This window comes from Ptiloglossa arizonensis, chromosome 3 (assembly GCF_051014685.1).
Source record: "Ptiloglossa arizonensis isolate GNS036 chromosome 3, iyPtiAriz1_principal, whole genome shotgun sequence".
Lineage (NCBI taxonomy): Eukaryota > Metazoa > Arthropoda > Insecta > Hymenoptera > Colletidae > Ptiloglossa > Ptiloglossa arizonensis.
Genome location: NC_135050.1, coordinates 9,610,303 through 9,633,091, shown reverse-complemented (window position 1 = coordinate 9,633,091; position 22,789 = coordinate 9,610,303). Strand labels below are relative to the sequence as shown.

At 34.4% G+C, this 22,789-nt stretch overlaps 1 protein-coding gene across 2 annotated transcripts in view; it reads right to left on the bottom strand.

Moving 5' to 3' along the window:
* The window catches only part of LOC143144172 (protein amalgam), a 142,943-nt gene that overhangs the window by 30,750 nt on the left and 89,404 nt on the right, over positions 1-22,789 (bottom strand). Inside the window, exons 3-6 of one of the 2 annotated variants that reach the window (XM_076306290.1) lie at positions 17,239-17,408; positions 11,497-11,707; positions 10,213-10,324; positions 5,972-6,154 (exon numbers count right to left, since the gene is read on the bottom strand). In XM_076306290.1, coding sequence (XP_076162405.1) covers positions 5,972-6,154; positions 10,213-10,324; positions 11,497-11,707; positions 17,239-17,408 — 676 coding nt within the window. The remainder of the gene's footprint in view (positions 1-5,971; positions 6,155-10,212; positions 10,325-11,496; positions 11,708-17,238; positions 17,409-22,789) is intronic. The other variant, XM_076306289.1, reaches the window with a different exon arrangement.

The following is a 22,789-nucleotide window of genomic DNA, read 5'->3' as shown; positions in this document are numbered from 1 at the left end:
AGGGTGTATAAATATTTTATTAAATTATAGATTCTCCATTTTGGAGAACGAAATGACTTTTCGAACAACCCAATATATATATATATATGTACAACGAATCACAAGAACCACTATGAAGTAAGAATTCTTCTTCAAGTATAATTTAATGAACAAATTATTATTTGGAAAACACATCATAATATTTTGCAAATGAATTTTGGTATATTTTCGTCATGTCAAAGTCATATACAGGGTGTTTCTTTTGCACCGGTAGTATTAATTTGAAATTTTTACCAATACTCTACCTACGTAAAAACAATTTATTACGTCCTCCAATGATTCTTACTAAATATTCCATTGTATCTAGACGAAAGAGATATTTTTAATATGCAATATTAAATTTAATATGATATTTTTCATATACAACACAGCAAATAATAGATATTTTTTATATGCAACACAGCTAATAATAGATATCTTTTATATGCAATACAACTAATAATAGATATTTTTTATATGCAACATAGCAAATAATAGATATTTTTTATATGCAACACAATTACTAACACATGCTTCCTATCTAAAACAGAGCAAGTATGATTGTAAACGTATCTTTCATAGCACAACTACCACTTGCAATGCTACAAATTAAGTAAGCAAGAAGCTTGTCAAAATGCTCGACATTCAAGCTTATTGTTTACCGAATAATCGTATCCTACAATTCTTAGACAGTTGTACACACCATGAACATTGTCAACGGGACAATTCGCTCATTATTCTCAAGCTCAACTTCCAATAATTCCAGAACGATACTTTCACAGTAAAAGAGAAACTATCGCTTCCTTTCCACATCAACTGTCCGAATCGTTGCATCCCCGAAATTTGGAAACCAATCGTGTACAAACACAATTACCACCGCTGTCTTAAGATACATGAACCAAGAACCACCTATCTACGTGTTAAAGAAACGACACTGAAAGCTCTCAGGATGAGTAAACTGAACAGTCAGGAACAAACAAGCAAACAGCTCAGACGGACACTATTAGGCCCGTTACAAGCACATCCGTTTTTCAAGCGTCTGCTGCCGGAATTGCGGTTCGGGATAGTCCAAGTTAGATGTAGCATTGTCCATATACCTCCGACGACGTAGCGGCATCGCACGTTCTTCTTGCATGCATTTTGAACCGCAATTCCCTACAGAACGTACGGTCGATTCAGCCGCTAATTTGTAGTACCCCGAAACCGCAATTCCGGCACCGCATAGCTACCGCACGTCGGAAAAACGGATGTGTGTACCGGGCTTTACACGCCCGAACACATCATATCGTTATATACATAATTATTGTTTCGAAATATATTACATTGCATTAGAAATATACACGTGTAACGGCAACATAATTCGCATACTCCGGTTGCAAACCGATCCATCAATTTTAAAGCTTCAACGTGCTAACTGATCGAGAAACAGCGACAAATATAAAACATCGCTGTTCAAGCGAAGTCTCGCGAGATCTCTGGGTTTTTCCACTTTTGCTTGAAAACAACACTGTCACGTTTCTTTGTAACGAGGACGCTGGTTTGTTAGAATCACAATTTTAATGTCGCGCCGTTTCTCTAACAGCGTAAGTGTACTGCCTGGAGAATGAACACTTGGAAGATGAATTAAACACACGAGGGACCCCTATCCTGGATAGTGCTATTATAGACTGTTACTACTCTGATAACAGCCCTAGTACGACAGTTAACATCACTCTGTTTCGATGGATAGTGCCACTGGTACGGTATGTTTAACACTAGAACTACCAAAGGGATCAATTTTACTTGTTGCGAACTTCTTTTTAAAATTACACAATTATTAACGGTGCCTTTGCTTATAACATTCGTGGACAGTTATTAAAATAGACGATCAACGGTTTCGTAAATTAATTTGCCCTTTCACCATTTAATTTCGAAGATACGTACGTGGTTTCATACAAATAGTAATAGGTTCATCGTCGGTGGTTCTGATATTGAAAAAACGGATCAGATACAAAGTTTCTGAAACAAATCGTGTACATTTGTTCAGAGGTATCGTCTTGAAATAGATGGCAGAGAATTTTGTTTTAATTGCGTTGCTTATAGATCTGCCCTAAGAAACTAGCGTGTAATCATTCAACAGCGTTAGAGTTGTGGAGGCAGAAGGCTCCGAAAGAGAACGCACGTGATTCGCGCATTATTTAATGCCATTAATCGCGTCATTGTAGTAAAAGGAGGTCGCATCTGAAGCTGAAAAGCATGGAAAGATATTACTCCCTCGCACAGCTCCACGCAATTCTCCCGCAATGGGGCCAGCGTGTGTACACACGTAACTCATACTTCACATGCGTAGGTATTCGTTCTTCAGCTCTGCTCATGAGTATAAGAAACAACGTGCTTTTGTAGCTATAGGCCTTCACAGAAGCGCATGGATGGGATTTGCATGACATAATATCTTGACTGATATATCCGGGCTCTTGACAGGTCGAATAACGAAACGTACACAGCCAAGGGACTTATTTATTTGCTTCTTCCAGGCACTATCATCGAACAGTGTACACGTTTCTGACCATGACACTTGGTCGAAGGTAATGCTTTCTATGCGGAGAATTGTTCACATATTTTGTGGTTAGTTCTTACAATTAATATTTATGTATTCAACTTAACGCTACAAATTACAAAAAACGTATCTACACGTTCGAGTGATTAGTGTTATCGGTTATATTATACAAATATGTTTCGTTCGCATCGTTTGGAAGATTTTCCATTAATATCGTTACACAAGTTATAATGTTTTATTACGTATTACCAATGCTTCACTGGTTATGTTAATAAATAGAGATTAGCAACTGTTGTCCACAGAACTAACGAGCTGCTTGACAGCTGATCTCCAGATTTCAAAAAGATACAATGTTCTATTACTTATTCGTTAATTTGTACATACGTGTGTGTAAATATAATACATATATTCAATAATATTACGCTCTGACCGAAATAACGGCGTATTTTGTGTAATTTTTCTTTTAGAAATTCTATCGATATCAATTAATGATAATTAACAGGAGTTTATTCGAAGGAATATTATACGTATATAAGTATGAAGTAAATAGATGGATGTGTAAATATGTATACGAATAGATGAACAAAAATGGGAAATATCTTCGTGTTTGCAAGTCTTGATATTTTTGTGTACGAATATATAAACATGTATACAGCTCATACGTTTATGTATACAGGTTATAAAGCTAATCCGCAAAGCTTCAAGAGTCAAAGAACATTATCGAGTTTTATGGAACAGCTTTTTTCGCTACTCTCTTTCAAAACATTCCTGAGGAACGTCTACTATGGAATGTGTAATCTGAAATTCCGTATCACATTGAATGAGTATTATCGGAACAAAGTTTGAAAGAAATACGTCTCTGTGATAAAGTTACGACGAATCAAAGTGTTTCGTATAAACGAAGCACAAGTCGCGCTGTAAATATCATTAAATACTTCGCTTCTTTTCCGTAAGAATTAAATGCGTTCTACTATACGTGCGCACTTTACTATACAAACTGCACCTACTAAATTATGAACCCTTAGATAATGCCCGATACTCTTTCCCCAGTCTCTCAAGACTCTTGACTCTCTCACAAAACTAGCTCGTTAGACTCTTAATGGTCTCTTGCAACCAACTGACTTGTTTACGACTCTTTCAGTCTCTAACAACCAACCCTTATATGCAAAGAGTCACGCAAAATAAAGAGGTCATCCAAAACTGCACATGTACTTTTTCAAGTTATTCTTTTACGCAATTATGGTCTTTAAAATGTTAAACAAATACTTAACAATTTATAAACTTCGTCGAGAAGAAAATCCTGAAACCGAAAATGTCATTATGACCATTTTACTAGTTTTTCACTTGAATGCGATAATTGAAACGATTTATGGATACATCGGATATTGTATGACCGAATCCTCGTAATTGATTAAATATAAAAGTGCTCCAATAATCGTAGTATAATATACCCCTTATACAATATTACTTTTACAGCAAAATTGTACACGATAAAAGTTACAATTTAATTACGAATTAAATTTGAAAACTTGAAAATTTTGTAACCACGATAAAAAACGATTCAAATTTATTGTTCAGATTCAGATCCACTCACGTGACAGTACATTATTTAAAACTTCACCGATTTGAAACTAAACGATACAACAAAAGTCGTATACACCAGGAGTCATACAATTATATTAATAATTCAGTTGGTATACTTGCAGAACTGAGAGGAATGTTTGTCGACGCGAAGACAAATTATTATTAATCGTCTTTGTTAGAGAGAAGTACATATACGAATGTACATATCGAGAAAAAGAAGTATAAACGAAGTAGCTCATACTGCAGCTCAAATACTGTTATAAAATCTAAATTTAAATAAAATCTCACCTCAGTTGTATCTTTAAATGAACCAATAAAGTACAATTGCAATTTGTACTATATAAGGTAGGATACTTAAATAGTTTTCCAATATTGAACAATTTTTAACTATAGAATCCTTTTAAGAAGAAACACAAATTTACGTCACGACCTTTCTCGTTCCAACCGACATACGGTAATGGTATCGAATTTATCGTCTTTTATGAAGCGTACACGACACCAGAACTTGATGAAACCAACCCTTGTTTCCCCTTTTATAACCTTCACCGTTTAATTTATCTGTGCTCTTACATACCAACTCTGTCATTTTAGGAATTTACCAGCGCTAATAAAGTGTCATATTTACGTTCTCCGAGACTTTATTGCACAGCACCTTTTCAAATTTGTACGAAGCTTTACTCCAAATTTTAACGATCATAAATATAGAATTCTTAAATTTAATTTCATCGATGGTGTTAAAAGATAACGATATGTATTGTGAATAGAGACTCACTCTCCGAAGTCTCGTTCTCCGAGACTTTATTGCACAACACCTTTTCAAATTTGTTCGAAGCTTTACTCCAAATTTTAACGATCATAAATATAGAATTCTTAAATTTAATTTCATCGATGGTGTTAAAAGATAACGATATGTATTGTGAGTAGATGGCATAGTAATATTATCCATACCTACCTTGCGCAATTCGTAAATCTGTGATAGTATGGACTAGTTTGTTCTTTGAACAAATGTGCAGCAATGTATTATATAGTTATTCCGCTCTACTTAACTATATCGCATTTGTTTACTCACTTTTTCCTTTCCAAGCCTACGGCCATTAAAAAGACGGTATTGTATAAAATAGGCAGAGAACTAGAAATTTGATAATTTTCAAAAATATTAATCGAAACATATAATAAGTACGTTGTATTGTAAACTTTCTTTTCATGAAAATCGATTCGGAATTCTACCGTAGGGCGTCGCGCCCTTAATTTAGGATACATTACGAATTTACATATGTATCTCTCTTTAAGTCGTTTTCAATTTGTTTCATTTCTTAATTTAAAATTGCAGAAGATATTTTGTTTTCAAAAACGTGAGAACTCTTGTTAGGAAAGTTTGAATTATTAACTGTTTAAACCCACAAAGAGTTCTTGTTTGTAATTACGAAAGATCTTTACTGTTATCATAAAGTCAATTTTGTTAGATTAATTTTCATGCGACATGGATATTAAAAATATACAAATGTTATATCCGTTTATTGAGCAGTAGTGCTCTACTGATACTGTATTATTTGTTAAATTTCTTTGTTCTTAATTATATTAACTGGATATATTTACGATAAGATTTGTAATATTCATTTTCATTAAATATTCATATACTCCTTTAAATTTAATTCAGATGAACGTCAATTGTATACTTGTAGTTGTACCTTCACTACTTCGTGCAAGAATAACTTAATTATTCAATTAAATCGCCAAAATTTGATTTCACTAATGCGTCAAACGGATTTTAAAGCCGTTAACGCATTTTCAGTGAAATGATTCCTTCTCCAAATTTTTATTCTTCTGACTCACCTACCATTGAGTACGTGGACTAGAACACTAGCTGGCTCGCCCGTAGACGGAGCACATGTGTAATTGCCAGAATCAGCAGGTAGTGCTCTGGAGATCAAGAGACGCGAAGTTCGTGTTTGCTTCTCGGTGACTACACTGATGCCTCCTCTTTGGCTGTAATTTATCACGTGATCGCCTTTGTACCTGAAAAATGATCGCCTCGCGTTAAGGGGAAAAAGACACTTTGAAATTTCGAAAAGATCCAATATTTTTTGTTTCAAATAGTGGTTTCAAGTCTTAAAAGTAAAGTGCAAGAGCTTCCAGCTTTTAAAATAAATTATTTTCGTAAGTGAACAGACCACGGGGAAGTATCCGCGGAATCCGCACGAAATTGAAACTGAAACGGTTACTACAAGTGCGTCCGTAAGAAAACTGAATGGTGATGTAATGGAAAACCCCGTAAGTGTTGTACCGAATGCATTATTTCTATTTATGAGGAACAAAATCGAAACGAGAGTGGTTGAATAATACGGTGTGGCGTGTAGCTCCGAAAAGTTTGTTTAACGGCTCGCAACTGTACAAATTGCTGCTTGTACTGCTGTCAGTATTTTTAACACAGGTTCTTCTAGTGTACTATTAATTGTGAGCAATATGAACGTAACAATAGGGCAAACAGCCACTGCAATATGCAACACGCTCGACGAAGAAAGGATACAAATAGCCAATAAACGAATGTTTGAATGTTCAAAAGAAGATAGAATCGTCCATAGATCTCTTTGATTGGGCTTGCAAGAGGCTGAAATTGAAGCAAAGGACCATACGTATGAAGCAGGAATAACTGAACGCGTTTTTCACGAAACTGTATTTTTAAAAACGACCTGCAAAATATCTCGAGATCCAATCGCTTTGAAATTTTGCAGATACTGTTGCTACAATATATGTATGTTAGGTATCGATAATCGGATTTTTTTACATTTTCAATCATTTCGGAATATATAAACAAAAAGCACACACATTTTTAACTGATACTGTTGCTATAATATATCTATGTTAGGTATCGATAATCGGATTTTTTTTAATTTTTAATTATTTTGGAATATCTGAACAAAAAGCATACACATTTTTTGTACAACTTCGATGGGTGAAATACAGCTATTCCAGAAGAATGCCGTTAAAAATTTAAATAAATGACAATTGGAACAAAATTCACACTGCTCTTTTTTTTTACAGTTTATACCGTTGCAAAATGAGCCACAAAAACTTATATAAATGGTTGTTTCTTTCTCTTGATGTTTGAAAATATGGTTAATACTTAAACGCGTCAGTGTCCTAACTCCTTAATAAAAATAGGAGGAAGTAAAACAATGTCTGGATATTTTATTAGAAAATTGCGTTCTAATGTTCATTATACAGTAATCCCTGGTTATGTAGCAACAATTTTTGCAACCGTTTAACTCCATTTTTGCACCATTTACTCTTGTCATATTTTTCATCGTACGCTCACGTCAGAATTATTAATAAATAGATAAGATTTTTAAGATGAAACAAGGCCAAACACGATCGTATTTAGATTATTTTTAAGTCAAGAAACTTTTCGATATGATGTCGTGTTTGGAATTATCTATATTAAGAAATCTTCACCGATCAAATTATAATACTCCCATAAAGACGTAACGAAAAGTATGAACATTTTTATTTTGCACTTGTGGTTGGCTGATCGATACGTGTTCGATCTCGTTTGATGGTTTCGGTCATCCAGTACGAGCAATGCGAGCCTCGCACGGTGTTCTCTACCTTGCTTACTCTCATTGAATCCTGTTTGCATTCATAGTCAAACGATATACTCGAAGCGCGATTTTATGAAAATTACTATCCACCCTATTTTCAAATAAATTGGCAATTTCAATTTTATCACTTGAAAGCGGGAATTACTCTATTAGGGTGTCTGGAAATTAACCGTGGAATTTCTAACTTTATATTCATAAAGTTGGTACACAACACAATTAGTGTTTCCATTATTCGCGTGTGTTTCTATCTCCAAAACATTCGTCTACAAAATAATTTCATTATATCGTACTGGTAACCTCGTACAACGCGATTAATTCGTACCATGTTACCGAAAGACGTTTCAGAAACGAAGGAAAAAGCAAATGATTCCTACTTCAAGAATATTTCAATAAATAATAAATCGAAAAATGTATAACACTAAAACAACGTACACGAAAATTCAGCAATTAGAAGGTTTTAACGAATTTGACAACTCGAGGATTAAAAATTCACAAAAAAATTTCGAGGAACGAATCGCAATCACTCATTTATTGTTACATCGAGGGATCATCTAAAAATATCAAAACATTAAACAAGGAAAGTTAACGTTTCCTTAATACTAAATTTCATGAACAACACGGCAGATTCTCGCAAAAATTAAAATCCCTCAAATCTAATGCTCGACAATCGTTTCTATCACCGCAGTATAACGTTAATATTTATGTAAAATCAACAGTTCTGAAAATATTGTTTCGAACTGTGATATATCGGTCTCTTAATCTAAACTGAGCCATTTATTTCCAAGATCGAAAGAATTCGTATAGCCGGTGTATAACTTTGGTTTAAAAACTTTCAATTACACTCGGTCCAACGAGACGAGTCAGCAGATGTAAGCAAATGCTTGTAACCACGGACAAAATAAAACCAAACCCACATGAATTCCACACGAACGAGTATACATGATTTTACATTGGAAGCTCGATAAGACTGTCCTCGAAAACTTCTCCTGGGCAATCGTATTTGAAAAAAGTGAGTCGATGCACATCTACGTAAATCGGTAACAGTAATTATTATTAATCGATTAACATTGATAAGAAGGTAAAAGTTAGTGGTTAAATTTATAGGGAAATTCAAAATGTACTAAAACTACTACTTCGATCCAATAAGATTATGGTAATTGTTTCATGAATATAATGTTCCGAGTACCCTGCATGTTATTTCAATACCTACTCGAGAAAAAGACAATCGGTCCTTATCCACATACTGCGTTTATCATTCCAACGAGATCGATTTCCAGGTTAATTGAAATTGCGAGAAAACTACTTTGGCGTCTAGCTCATTGGCTTAACTACCTTCGGGCTATTATTACATTGCAAATGAACTGTTAGCAAAGTTTTAATTCATTCAAATATCAAGTGACGATATATCAAAAAAACATACCATTATACAAGGTGTTATGTGAGTTTAACTTCAGAATTAAATTCGTTACATAACAATGATGGAACTATTTTATATAAATATTTATTCTATGTGATTTTCTTTTTTAGTTACCAAAATTTGTTTATTTTAATAACTTTCGTTACTATCAACGTTTTGTACCTTATGTGTGACCTTACTGGTTGATTCTAGATAGCTTCATAATAGTGTGTGAAGAATTCATCCCTGATGTTACTTTTTTATATTTATAGCTACCTTGTACATATAGTATACAGTGTATTTTCTGAGCCTTTAACCATATTTTTTCAAACATTTTCGTTCGTCTAGTAAAAAAATGGTTCGAACACAAGTTTGTCAGTTTTTGGTCGGCTGCACATTTATATATCAAATTTGAGAAATTACTTTTTACCAAAAAATGGTCAAGATCAATTTAACATGATTTTAGCCGACATATAGAATAAAAATAATATGCAAAGGAGAAAGAAGTGACTATGAATTGAGCCATTGGTACGAATCCATATTAGTTATGTACAGTACGCATGCGAGAAGAGTGCAGAGGAAGAGGGACCTCGTTCAGAGGTAATTTCGTCAACAAATATTAAAATAAATATTTGAATTACTTCAGGCTTCAGTCCAGACTTCAAAAACATGTTAACAACTTACGACATCCAAATTTTTTCTTTCGTAACTTATTAACAAAATACGATGAGAAATATGATAGAAATGATCCATTAATAAAGCACGAAATAATACTTTTAATTGAAACGATTACCACCTAAGACGGTGGTGAAATTTGTATTTTTGCCAGTTTGGTCAATAAAGCGTACCATTATCACATAGTGTAAGAAGAGGAAAGAGAGTGATTCCGATATGTTTTCTGCCTATTCGCATCGAATTATGTGTCCATTGTTGCTTATAATCGAAACTCACGCAGAAGTACTCCGATGACTCATGGAGAACCTCATTGGCGAAGTTCGTTCGTGTCGCGCGGTAAGCGTGCGAATTCGGCATTTATGTTCGAACGTAAAGTGAATTCGGGAAAGTCCAATTAAACTCACCAATAAATGAAGGACGGCGGATCAGGAGTCTGCAATACGATGCAGGTTAGATTGATATCGCTTCCGCTTTTGATGTACAGCTCTGAATTACCGTTAATCTTCGCCTTCGACACTGCAAACATAATGGGCCCAGCATTAGATCAATGCATTTCTGAAACAGACATGAATATATAGGGTGTCCCGACTTAAATGTATAAAACAGTTACTGGACGGTGGTATACTTAGATGGGCAATGAATTGATTTTTAAACAATACTTCGATACAATTCAATAATATAGTGAAAACAATTGTTTATGCAGTATCCATTGCCAGTGTTGGTATGCTACGTCAACACAGATAGTAAGAGTGTCAAAGAATTGGAGAAATACCTGAAAATACAGATACTTTAAATACTTTCTATGAAGTACGATAAGTGAGCTACAACCGACACAGATAATAAGACTGTCAAAGAATTGGAGAAATACTTGTAAATACAGATACTTTAAATACTTCCTATGAAATACGATAAGTAAACTACAGTCAATACAGATAATAAGACTGTCAAAGAATTGGAGAAATACCTGTAAATACAGATACTTTAAATACTTCCTATGAAGTACGATAAGTAAGCTACACCTTAGTAGAGTATAAAAATGTTTATAATTCGGAAAACAAGGATGTATTCCAATTGAATAGAATACGTAGACTTTCTCGGTTGTTTCTGCGTTCCTGGTACGCTACTAAAGTAGGATCTATATAAATAAATAAATCACATTCAAAGCTGTGACCTCTAGTAGGTAGCCTTGGTTTGCGGGAGGTATGCAGCGGACTATTCCTACTTCAAGGCTGATTCAGATTCTGCACTTGACTATTGTCGCTTAAACAATGAACTTCCGGGTGGGACACAGAAGGAAATAAAATACACGAATGCCGGAAAGGCTGACATGATCTCAGTTTATGGTGAATGCCTGGCACAGCCCGCCAGTGTTCAGAGATTCCCATTTTCATGATGGAATTACTCGACACAAAATTCAGGAAAGGAATTCTTCTTTGTATCGGCTATCAAGAAAAACAGCTGCTACTGTTAAACACGAACATTTTTACGTGAAGTCGAAAATGTAGCATATATTTGAAATATCAATTTACTCCACTCGAAACACACGCTTCTCCTCGCAAAAGGCCATATAAGAGAGGAATAATTACTGTTGCAAAAGTATCGAATGCTGAGCCATCGATAACTCGTCAATCGTGTTTGGAAGGATCTACTCTATACAAATAGAAATTACATATTTTCCATTTACTGACCTACGACGCTCAAGTTAAATGCTTGGCTGATTTTCGGCTCGGTTGAGACCTGACACTCGTATATCCCGCTATCTCGAATCTGCGACGGACTAATCCTCAGGGTCCATTCGTTACTCCCGTCGCTGTGCAACGACCGGAAACGCTGATCGTTTGTGTACGTTAAGATTCCTACGGTGAGAATGTGCAAATCTCGTTGTCTAATCCACGAAACCTGAAAACAAAGTAAGACAATTTTTATGCGAATGAGTTTTGCGTACGAACAGGAAATTTATATCGATCGAGCAGGACAATGCTTTTACACGAGTGAAATACATGTAGACTTCTTGTCTTTCGGTGTTTCGTGTACACGGTTTATCTAAAAATCTCCGATCGTAAGCCAACATAACATTTTTCGAGATAGACTTTTAGCGATATTGAAAACATTCATTAAACGCACAGTAGAATTTTTTAAAGGAAAACCGGCAGAAAATATTTTTCTTAGATTTTTGAATAATTTTTATTTTGAACAAACATCGATGGATGTACATGTTTGTAATATACGATTATCAATGTAAAACTGATTTTATAGAGATACGTAAATATTCTACACTGTAGGATTACCCCTATGACAATCGTGTCTTTTCTGTTCAACAATAAACGTTTATTAACTATTACATTATTTAAGTTGAACTACTTGAGAAACGGAACAGTTAGATATAGATATATTTTAGTTTAGAGATATCGCGAGACAATTGTCGAAATAATAAAAGAATGCGCGGTAGAGAAGTATAATACCTCGAACAAGAAAAGTTAGAGAACCACTGCCTTAGAAGATGAAAGCACTATAGCTGACCTTACTTTTCCTTAGAAAGCTTATACAGCGAAACCATGATTTCTCGAATAAAGGAAGCACAACTGCTTAGGAAAATGGATCAGGAATTTTTATAGAAGTACATATTCAACTTGCTTTCTTGATTCTTAAAGAATCAGAATCGAATAACCAGCGTAAAATAGACTGCACTTGTTACTAATCGTTCTTTTCTCTTAAGAAGAATGGTATTTTTATACTAGCTTTATTCTGTATCAATTGAACTTGGACAATTGCAAAACAAGTGACACGTTTTGAACGCGTGGTTGTTCTCACGATCTTGAATACGTATCGAGACGTTAAATTAAGTATACAATAGTATCTCGATAAACTGCTATTAATAATGTTTATTACATTCGTGTCACCTTGAAGTTCGGGGACAATATCGACAAATTAATTACGAGGAATAAAAGTGGAGCGTTGAAAATTTCACGATGTAATAAATTTCGCGCAAGGAGGACAAAAGAACGAGAATAAATCCTTATAACCTTTAACTATTACGGTTGAATAATTCTACAAAATCGAATTGAATATTTATTGGATAAAGCGGAACGGAAGAGAGGTAAAATTTATATTTCTACGCTTTGGTAAATCCGACGCAGAATTATCGAGAAAATCTTCCCTCCACTCGGCGCGCTTTGTCCGCCGAAATTTCGTATTACATTCAATCGCGGGAAGCCGTATTTTGCCGGGGAAAAAAGTTTCGACAAAGCTCTCGATGTGAAAACATTTAACGGATCCGCAATAATCTTCGTCCATGGCCTCCGCTTCTATCGAACTCAATTATCCCAGCCCCGCATGTCGACCCTGTAATTTTTCGCCGGAAAAAAACTTTACAGTCCAATTTAACTTTCAGTCAAATATAATTAGAACAGTGGTGAAACGTTTATTCTCCCGGCTGAACAGTGTTGAGAAGAGAGAATCGATGCCCCTGAATGTCTCGGTAGAAAATTAATCGCGACAAAAGGTATTTGCTGTTAGCGGACATCAATTAGAGACAGTGCGGAAATGCTAGTTAATTTTCTACCGCAATGTTTTCACTCGTTATCCGCAGGTTTTACGTCAAATCGTGCGAATGTGTGTTACGATATTCGACACAACAATGTGAACTGTTAAAATTATAGTGCCAAGTATTGGAAACAAAATTAAAGTACAAATGAAAGATTGATTATTACCAAAGTAATGAAACAAATATTTTATGCTCCAAAGAATATTTCTTTTTCGGTCTTATTTTAACCCTAAGAAGGACCGATCTCGTGGTGTCCGAAGTTGGATCATTTCTGACCCATGAAAAGATCACGCATAAACAGATCCCAAAGTGTAATTCTTTTCCTTGTGTTCGACGAATAGATTTATTATAGAGAGAAGAAAAACCATCGTATTTAGGAAATAAATAGTATTCGTTAATTTTCTCCAGAATTTCTATACAAAATTATCGTTACTCAAATATTCGGTCATTTTAAACGTATGGAAAAGACTCTTGAAATAGGTACTTGGACTGCTCTGTTGAATGTCTGAAAGACGAGTAACGTAAGGTCACAGAAACAGCTAACATCTGTGAAACAAGTGACTCCTACGCCGAATGATCATAAATTACTTTCCGTCGACCTGGAGGTTCAAGTGACACAGATGTGCCCCCAAACCTTCCCGATCGATAGACGTTTTAGTTGTGGAAAGTTTGGGTCCTAAGCGACCCACGTTCGTCCTGCGAAAGTCAATCGGAAAGATCTTACAAATACATCGATAAAGGTTTTACGAAGAGAAAGCAAAAATTAAAAGATTATTAGGTAATTGTAGAAAGTTGTACACCTGATATTAATGTTGTGAGGGATTAAGTGGTCTTTAACTTGATTGCTTGCATTTCTTGTGCAAAATTGACGCGTATCGGGCAAAGACAGATGTACCATACAGAGAATTATAAAATGAGAAAACTTTGAAGAATTTCGATATATATTTGTCTGGCTGAATGGATAGAAGTCAGTATAAGTGGCAGAAGAAAACTGAAAATGGTTTCTGTAATTTTCTTTCTTTTTCGCGTCATGTCCTTTCCTATAGTCGTCACTGCTGACAAAATACCAACAGAGGTATACAGTTCCATGGATGTTTCTTTATAAACGCGAATTTTGCTTCCGAGGCTTTCACATTTATCGAGAAGATACCATGGATCTCGTTCTAAATTGGTATCGCTACACTGTAAACGAAATCGCATAAAAATAAAATCCAGAGATAAATGAATTTATAAATGTTGTTAAACTTGTCATGCAAATGAAAATTTCAAAATTCAGATTATTCTGTTCTATTTCAATAATGCATAGTATTGCGTCGTAGAGAACGAAGGAAACTCTAAAATACAAAGTAGGTCTTTTACATTTTAAATGCAGTCTGGCACTTGATAACGTTACTTCTGTGAATCATTCCGTTGGACAGAGATAAATTCAAATAATGATTTAAAAGATACATTGCTTTTCAGTATTTTTGCTTGTATATATATTTACACAGTAAATAATTCAAGTGAAATAAAAAAATTGAATTTTTCTTCCTTTAAACAATTGAAAAATGATTAATCTCCGTACAAGGCGTCTGTATGTTGAATTTACGTTTATTAAGCATCTCTTACTCGAAAACTTGAATAAGTTAAAACTTTTATAATCTGAAGAGTTCGCTCTTCCCTCACGACTGTATTAAGACACCGTATTTACAAAGGGGATTATATTATACATTATTTTAAACACACTATTATTCTGAATACTGTTTTTTGCATATGGCAATTCATTATTATTGCGATTGTAAAACTAACCAACAATCATCGGGTAAGTATAAGTTTCCGGAGAGCTGTATATATCGTCCCAGTGAAAGTTGTTTGCAACTTTTTCCAGAGCGAATGCACATCGGCGAATTTTGATTCGCTACGGTGTACGCTTTACGAATGCTCCAATGAATTTATCCTGCATAGATAGACAAATGAAACGATGCGTTGAATTTTTCAATGCCCCTCGAAACAACAAATGACATAAAGTTGTCGCATCCAATGACAATGTACCGTATGTTGCCACATTGATTTTACACCGCGAATATAAACGTCTGGGTCGGCGTAGATAGAGAGCTGTGTACGCGGCACAGTGACTGAAGTGGGGAAGAGGTGGACAGAAATCTGATTTATCGTCGATTACGAGCGGTGATTGGATTCTGACGGGTTCCTGTGTGTCACGCGGTGATGCATGAGTAACACCGATAACGAGTAATGTCACTATCTGACGGCGACCCGTGCACTTATCCGTGAGAGTACTTTCCATTAAGATGTTCGCGGATAGTGACTGGCACACACGTTCTCTGTCGCGTCAATTTTCCGACAATTCAATCCTACGTGAACTCCGATTGTTCGAATTACTATTTTAAATTAAACGTTTCCGATAATCTTAAAATCTCTTGAACAACGTAACAGGTTAAAGCTGAAATTCGATAGTGAATTTTGGCCGGAAGCTAACTGGCACTTTGCTACTATGTCGCGGACCGCAGGAGTACAATTATTTTGCAACAGATAAAAATTGTTTAAAGGTCATTTTGCACAAGCAAGTTTCTGTAAGGTTAAAAAGAATGTAATAATTTTTACGTTTAATTGAAATATTTAGTTCCGCTTGAAGGGAAAGTTTTGTTGTTGAGAGTAGAGTGTATTCCGCAATGAGTGGTGCAACCGACAAAGATGTGATTTCGTATTGGAAAATAAATGGAAAATATAAACTAACGTCCGTTTTCATACAGAAAAATGGACGTTGAATCTATTTGGGGCACGTTCACGGTTTATTCAAATTCGGTTTATGAAATCTGATTAAAAATATCAATTATATAATGTGTAAATATTACTATTTATAATTAGAAATAGTATTTACTGTTTGGTAACTTTATTTGGTCAACATTTAAACGCTAGAAGAAAGCAATTTCGTTCCATATTTTCGGTTTATTTAAAAATGTAGAAGTACTTCTTTTTCAGTTGTACCATTTATTACGGGACACTCTGTATTTTATATAAATTTATCTTCTGTTCTTTTATTAATAAAATATATAGCCGAAGAATGGAAATTGAGGTTAAGCTATAAATAATGATTCAGCTGCAACTTTGCAAATTTTATCTAACTGATTTTACATTTTTCAAAGTAAATACATGTTCACCTTTTACGCGCAACAGTAATATTGTACAATAAAGAAGGTAAACAAAATTTACAAAAGGAAACAAAAGAATTTCTTAAATTCTTAGTAGTTTCAATGTCTCGTATTATGTACACCTTTGCCAATAATTAAAAATTCCTTGGCAAAGAACATAGAAAGGTTAAACAAATTCTTGTTTACAATAAGCTTCTATGCTGCGTCTTCGAAATTATTTTCTACGCTATCGTAAACTTTTACATAAGAAAAGAAAAATCTCACCGACACGTTGCAACAATATGGAATTCACTTTGCCCAAATATTCGGTTGTTCGGAAAATCATTTCGTTTTCCAAAATAGAGAGTATACAATTTAATAAAATATTTGTACACTTTAAAAAAAATCGTCTTTCATTATCACCAGAAAAAAGAAATAACAATTCCGAACAACCTAATACGTAAGAAATTAAGTGCACGTTCTATCCGTTTTCACTTTCCCCGACCGTGGTTCTCGACAGAAAATCTAACCGCTACCGTTAGAAAGTTTAAAATCAGATCCAGAAACCTCGGAAGAAATTGCTAAAAAAATCTTCGATCGATAGAAAGAAGAGAAAAGTCCCCCCAAAAAAAAAAACGCGTATAGTGGTTAAACCCGAATGAGACTGTTTCATCGACCGCCTACTCAAACACGACTTTCCCCTAGCTCTCGCGTTCTTATTACACGGGGTCAGGCCAATAAGGAAACTCGAAACTTACAGCACGATCGCCAAGATTGCTCACTCTGCAGTGCAGGTGAGCGGTTTGGTCGACGGTCGCAGTCGTCTCCCTCTTCGTCGTGTTGTCGAAGTAAGGTTGGCTAAAGGGTTGCGGCCAGTAAGAAGATGGATGGTGTTCCACAACCGATCCCCCGCTCTTCACTGCGCACTCTGTCAAAAGCAATAGACATTGTTAAGAAAATTTTACTTCAACAAAAGTGGATTGGTACCGCGACTATTTGGATTGTATCATTTTGTTACATGGATTGGATAGTGAGACTGGATAGGGAATCAATACAACAGTCCCGAAAGAGGTTCACTGTAACATTTACTATCACTTTTTTCAATTAATTTACCGATTATGTTTGGTATAAATGTCTTCAATAAGATCCAGTAGGTTTAATGAAGTATTGTAGAAGCATTGAAGAAAAATTGTTCAAATTATTTACGTATTTTTTAAGATATCACAGTGACCTTGAACTTTCTAAACGTTACCTCGAAGGTAACCAATAATTCATAATCGACGAATACGAGAAACTAAGCATTGGTTTTTTAATTAAATTAAATAATACATATTTGGAGAATTATTTGTATCAGTTGCAGTACGCAATGAAACAAACAAAAGAATAAAAGGTGCTATTTTTAAAATTCAATATCACCTTAACATTTGGAAATGCTTCAAGAGATATTCTAGTGTGAACCTCTGAAAAAATCGTTTCTTTACATTTTTCTAAAGAATATAGTTTTAAAGATATATTTGCAAAACCCTAAAATTTGCACTCCTAAAATTAAGAAAGTTATGACTGTTCGAAGGATGCCACGGTGAGTGGCATTTTTATCGTAGATGTATGCAAATTCTCCCGCCGCTTCGCTGGAACCTTATTCCTAAAAGATCTAGATCAACGAAGAAGATTTAACAGGTCCATTCTTTTTGTTCTACAATAAAAAGCCATATTGGTTCTGTCGACTAGACGACATAACCTTTATTATACCGTGAGTTCTCTAGTATTTAGAATGTACATAAGGATAAAATGAAGTTCGAAGTGGGAAGAATTTAAAGTAGTAGATTATCAGAAAATGTATAAGAAGAAAACAAGAACAGCTGTCCCTGTACGAAAAGGCAAAGAAGAAAGAAAAGAAAATTTAGGGGCAACCGATAGACCCCTAACAAAATTCTATGAGAAGAGAGAATTCGAGTCGATAAGGAAACAAAAGAATCAGTAAAACAGAATATGCTCAAACAAGAAAAAGGTCTCTATACTCTGAGCCGACTTAATAATTTTTCATTATATGAATGATTATTGGTGTACAAAATTTTTAAGTCGTTTTTCTCGAAATTATATTTCCCAAGTAGTTTATAAATAAAATTTAGTGGCTTTATTTATATCGATAATTTATCAACGAAAAGTAAAACACGATCGTTCGACTCTTTAAGTTAGCAACATTTCCCCCTACTGTTTCGTTTAGCGAAGATACGAAGGTGGGCTATTTTCAGTGGACTATACTATATACTATAAATATTGTTTTCGGTATAATATAAAAGATACAAGAAATAAGTGATCAACATGCTCCAGACTCGCCAGGTAAGGGGATTATGAAATTGTTATATACGACGTTCAGGAAAAGAGTTGATTGGTCAACGAACGTTACTAAAAATGCTATGAAAGGCTGTTTTTGCAGAGAAAGTCAGTTGGCATTGGTTAGATAAGCTCACAGATTTGCTTCTAGACCCTGAGGGCATCGAGAAAGCTGTTCGGTTGAATTCAACTTCCACCTAAGTGAAGTTGAAGTTGTTCTTCGAACAGTTTCCAAGCCCATAAGATATTAGGATGTTCTACTGGACTGTAATACATATGTCTAAAAGCTTCTGGGCTCACGAGATATCGGGGTATATAAGATAGAAAATTTAAGTTTTGTTTGCCACAGAATAACTAGTGTGTTTTTGGAAGTAATGGTTACTCAACCTTGAGTAACTTTCTGTTATAAATACACTTTATCTACAGTTGTTTCGAGGTGAGGTTAGAATTGTTCGTTATTTAGTCCTCCGTTGATTATGTATTGTCACTGTATTATCGCAAAGTTCGCTTAAAATCGATTGTACTTGTGTATAAAGAGTACTATTCGTAGCTTTCACTAACCATTCCCCATTTATTCGTGTCCGTTATAGTGGAAAAAGCAACGTTCCTAAAGATTCTTAGTTTATTGAATACTTGAAAGTAAACTAATTAAATACAAAATTTAATGTAATTTTCAATAAATACATATAATACTTTCTAGATAAATCTTTATCACACGTTAAAATAACGTCTATATATCGCGATATAAAGTAATTAAGAATTATATAAACGGTAGTCAAATAGTAATGGACCGATTTGATTGTTTTTCCAATAAATTTCATTTTTCCTTTCATTCGAATTCAACTGCTCAAAGTTCATTTATCACGCATTTTACTGATTACTCACGAGCTTATAATTTTTCAATTTTTACTTCTTAATTATATCGCACTTTTTGAAAATTCATTTCTTTAGCAGTTTAAGGGCTTCCATTGCTTTTATATTCCATATAGTTTATTAAGAATTTATTCGACAGACAACTTAACAGCAACTTTCTTCCTTAATTAACACAAATTTTTGAAGTACGACGTACGTTTACATTTAATGAGACGAGATCTCTTCTGATTCATTAAATAATAATTTGTCAACTATTCGAGAACTCTCAAAGAACAACTTTATGACATTCAAATTTCAGTGTATTCATTCAACGAAATTGTACCAACGTGTTCAAGTGCACGTGCAACTACAGAACGATCAATTAACTTAATGACTAAAATTTGAATAGGTAATTAATCGTGCGTATATCAACTGTTGTAACAGAATCGCGTGCTCGCGTTCAAGGGTCCTTTAATGGTCGACGTTTGCACCTGTCACTCACTTCATTCGTCGCGCTGCTCTCATCGCTGAGTTTTTGTGAAAGCACTACATTACACGAAACGTCAAGTCATAAGATATTCAAGCACGAACCGGTCGATAAACTCGTGTAGAAAGTACAGCAATTGGTGTTACATTGTAGCAAAATAAGTATGTGGCGTGGCACGCGAGACGCGGGAAAAGTACATTATGTGGAATTAATACCTTTGACCAGGTAAAACATGTCAAATGTACCATCGGTTAATTTCGATAGTAGAGATAACGGTAGCAATAATAGGACCTTATTCAAAATCGATGGAAGCCCTCCCCTCACTCTTATGGATTTCTTTCAACTTTTATACATTCGTAGATCTATTATCCGTCCACGAGAAGAAGGCACAACTTGTTTACATCTTTGCTTCATAAACCATTGCTGCTCCTGCGATCACACGCAAGAATCGTCATTGGTCAAAGACGATGATCTCAAGCCTGAATGAGAATAAATTTGTGGTAAGATGTATCGACATAGGCTCCCAATAAAATATCAAGTATTTGTGAATAGAGAAATGTGTTTACGGTTTAGTTATTATCACTGAGTTGATAAATGTCTCGTAATGAAGAAATGAATACAATTTAACATGCGTGACAATTATCAATACTTTGATAGTTATTTATAGCGAAAAGAACTAATTTGTATTTACTAAAACTAATATAAATCCCCTTATATTTCTATCAAGATAAACTCTATGTAATTACAATTTACATAAAAACGAGTCACGTTGGTATTAAAACCGGTATTACTTTTCTGATTTGTAATGTAAGAAAATGTAAAGGTTATGCTTGTTTTAATGTTAGTGTGACTTGTGTTTATGTAAATTGTAATTATATAAAATTTATCTAGATAGAAATGAATGTAAGTAGATTTGTATTATTTTTAATAAATACAAATTAGTTTCTTTCGCTATTAATAATTTTCAAAATATTAGCGATTATTATGCGTTTCTTTCGCTATTAATAATTTTCAAAATATTAGTGATTATTATGCGTTTCTTTCGCTATTAATAATTTTCAAAATATTAATGATTAAATTGTATTAATTTCTTCATTACGAGCAACTCATCGAATTAGCGATAGTATACTTGCGATCGTACGCGCAGACCGAGAATGTAAACACGTTCTACTTTTATCTCGTAGACGGATAATACATATATGGTCGTCATCTATCCACATTGTAAATTTCTTTCGAAATTTCTTTCACCAGCCGTGAAGTACCGTATATTAAAAGGGAGGGCGATGTTAAAGAGCAATGAAAATGCCTACAAGATTGAATGCAATCGTCCCGCAAGAAGGCAGTGAACAGACGTTGTTCAAGGAAATCATTTTGTAGTATCGCCATAACTCTTCCCGCTACGCGTGAATCCGTAGGCTTATATCGTGGTGTAAATTACCCATTCCGTACGTATTTGCTTTAATATTTTATTTTCAGAAAGTCAAGTTTGAATAATTACGCTTCTCAATTGCAGGAAGTTGCAATCTCTGCCTTCAGAAAAATTTAACCGCGTGTACACAGTTGCTCTTTTAGAAGTTGCAACTCTTTCGCGCAACCAAAGCCTGGAAACTTTTTACCGGCGCAGGCTATGTTTAGCAAGTCAACACATTAAGTTTTAATTTAAGGTTAATAAAAACTTACGTAGACACCAGTTTCAACGTGAACACGTAAATGTTACCGCGCCGTATCGCGAGTTTCGCCACGGAAGAACGCGAGAGGAATGAGGTTGGAGGGGTTTGTAATTGCAATTGGCCTTCGGAACTAAAAGTTCAATTTATCCTCTATTAAGGATAAGATGTGCCGGACATATCTAGATATCAATAACGTAACCCAGTTCGATTTGTCAAAGATACTAGTTTATTCTTCTTCATAATCGCCGTTAGTCTGTTGGGGGCCTCTGAATATAGCTTCGATAGACGAAACGAGATAAGAAGTATTAATAGGTTGTTTCGAACGAAATGGAATTTTCTTAAAATAATATTTATTAATCAAAATATGATCTTGTTTATTCGACACATTTCATTCAACACGATGATTATCTTTATTAAGGTGTGCTTGTTTAAAAAATATAAATTCTACAATGTTTTTCTAATTTTATGAGTTTTATTCTCAATACTTTTGATTTTAGATTTTATTATAATTACTTATTTATTAGAAAGGACTTAGGAAAGAGAATCAAAAATGTTAATGTAAATCGCTTGTAATAAGACTATTAAACACTTATGATTTGTACTAAATGAGCATAAATTATTATGAGATGGAAATACATTTATCCTTATGTATATTATATCTTACATTTATCCAATACCCCCCTCCCCGGGCTCCAACACTAATTTAAGAATAATATTGCTTCTATTTTTTAATAGCAGCAATATACTTTCTAAAAAGTTCTTTTTATTAGTTATGCACACAGCGAGACTCGTTTCATTAGTATCAAAAGGAATGTATCACGAGCTTTAATCTGTTTTCAATAAACTATGTTATTGTTAAAGCTGTCACGTGAGCCTATATACGCCAGAAGAATGCTAAAGAAAGCGTGGAGTGCACTACTTTCAGTATGTGCTAACTTTCAGAGTGAACAAGCCGTAATGTCGAGA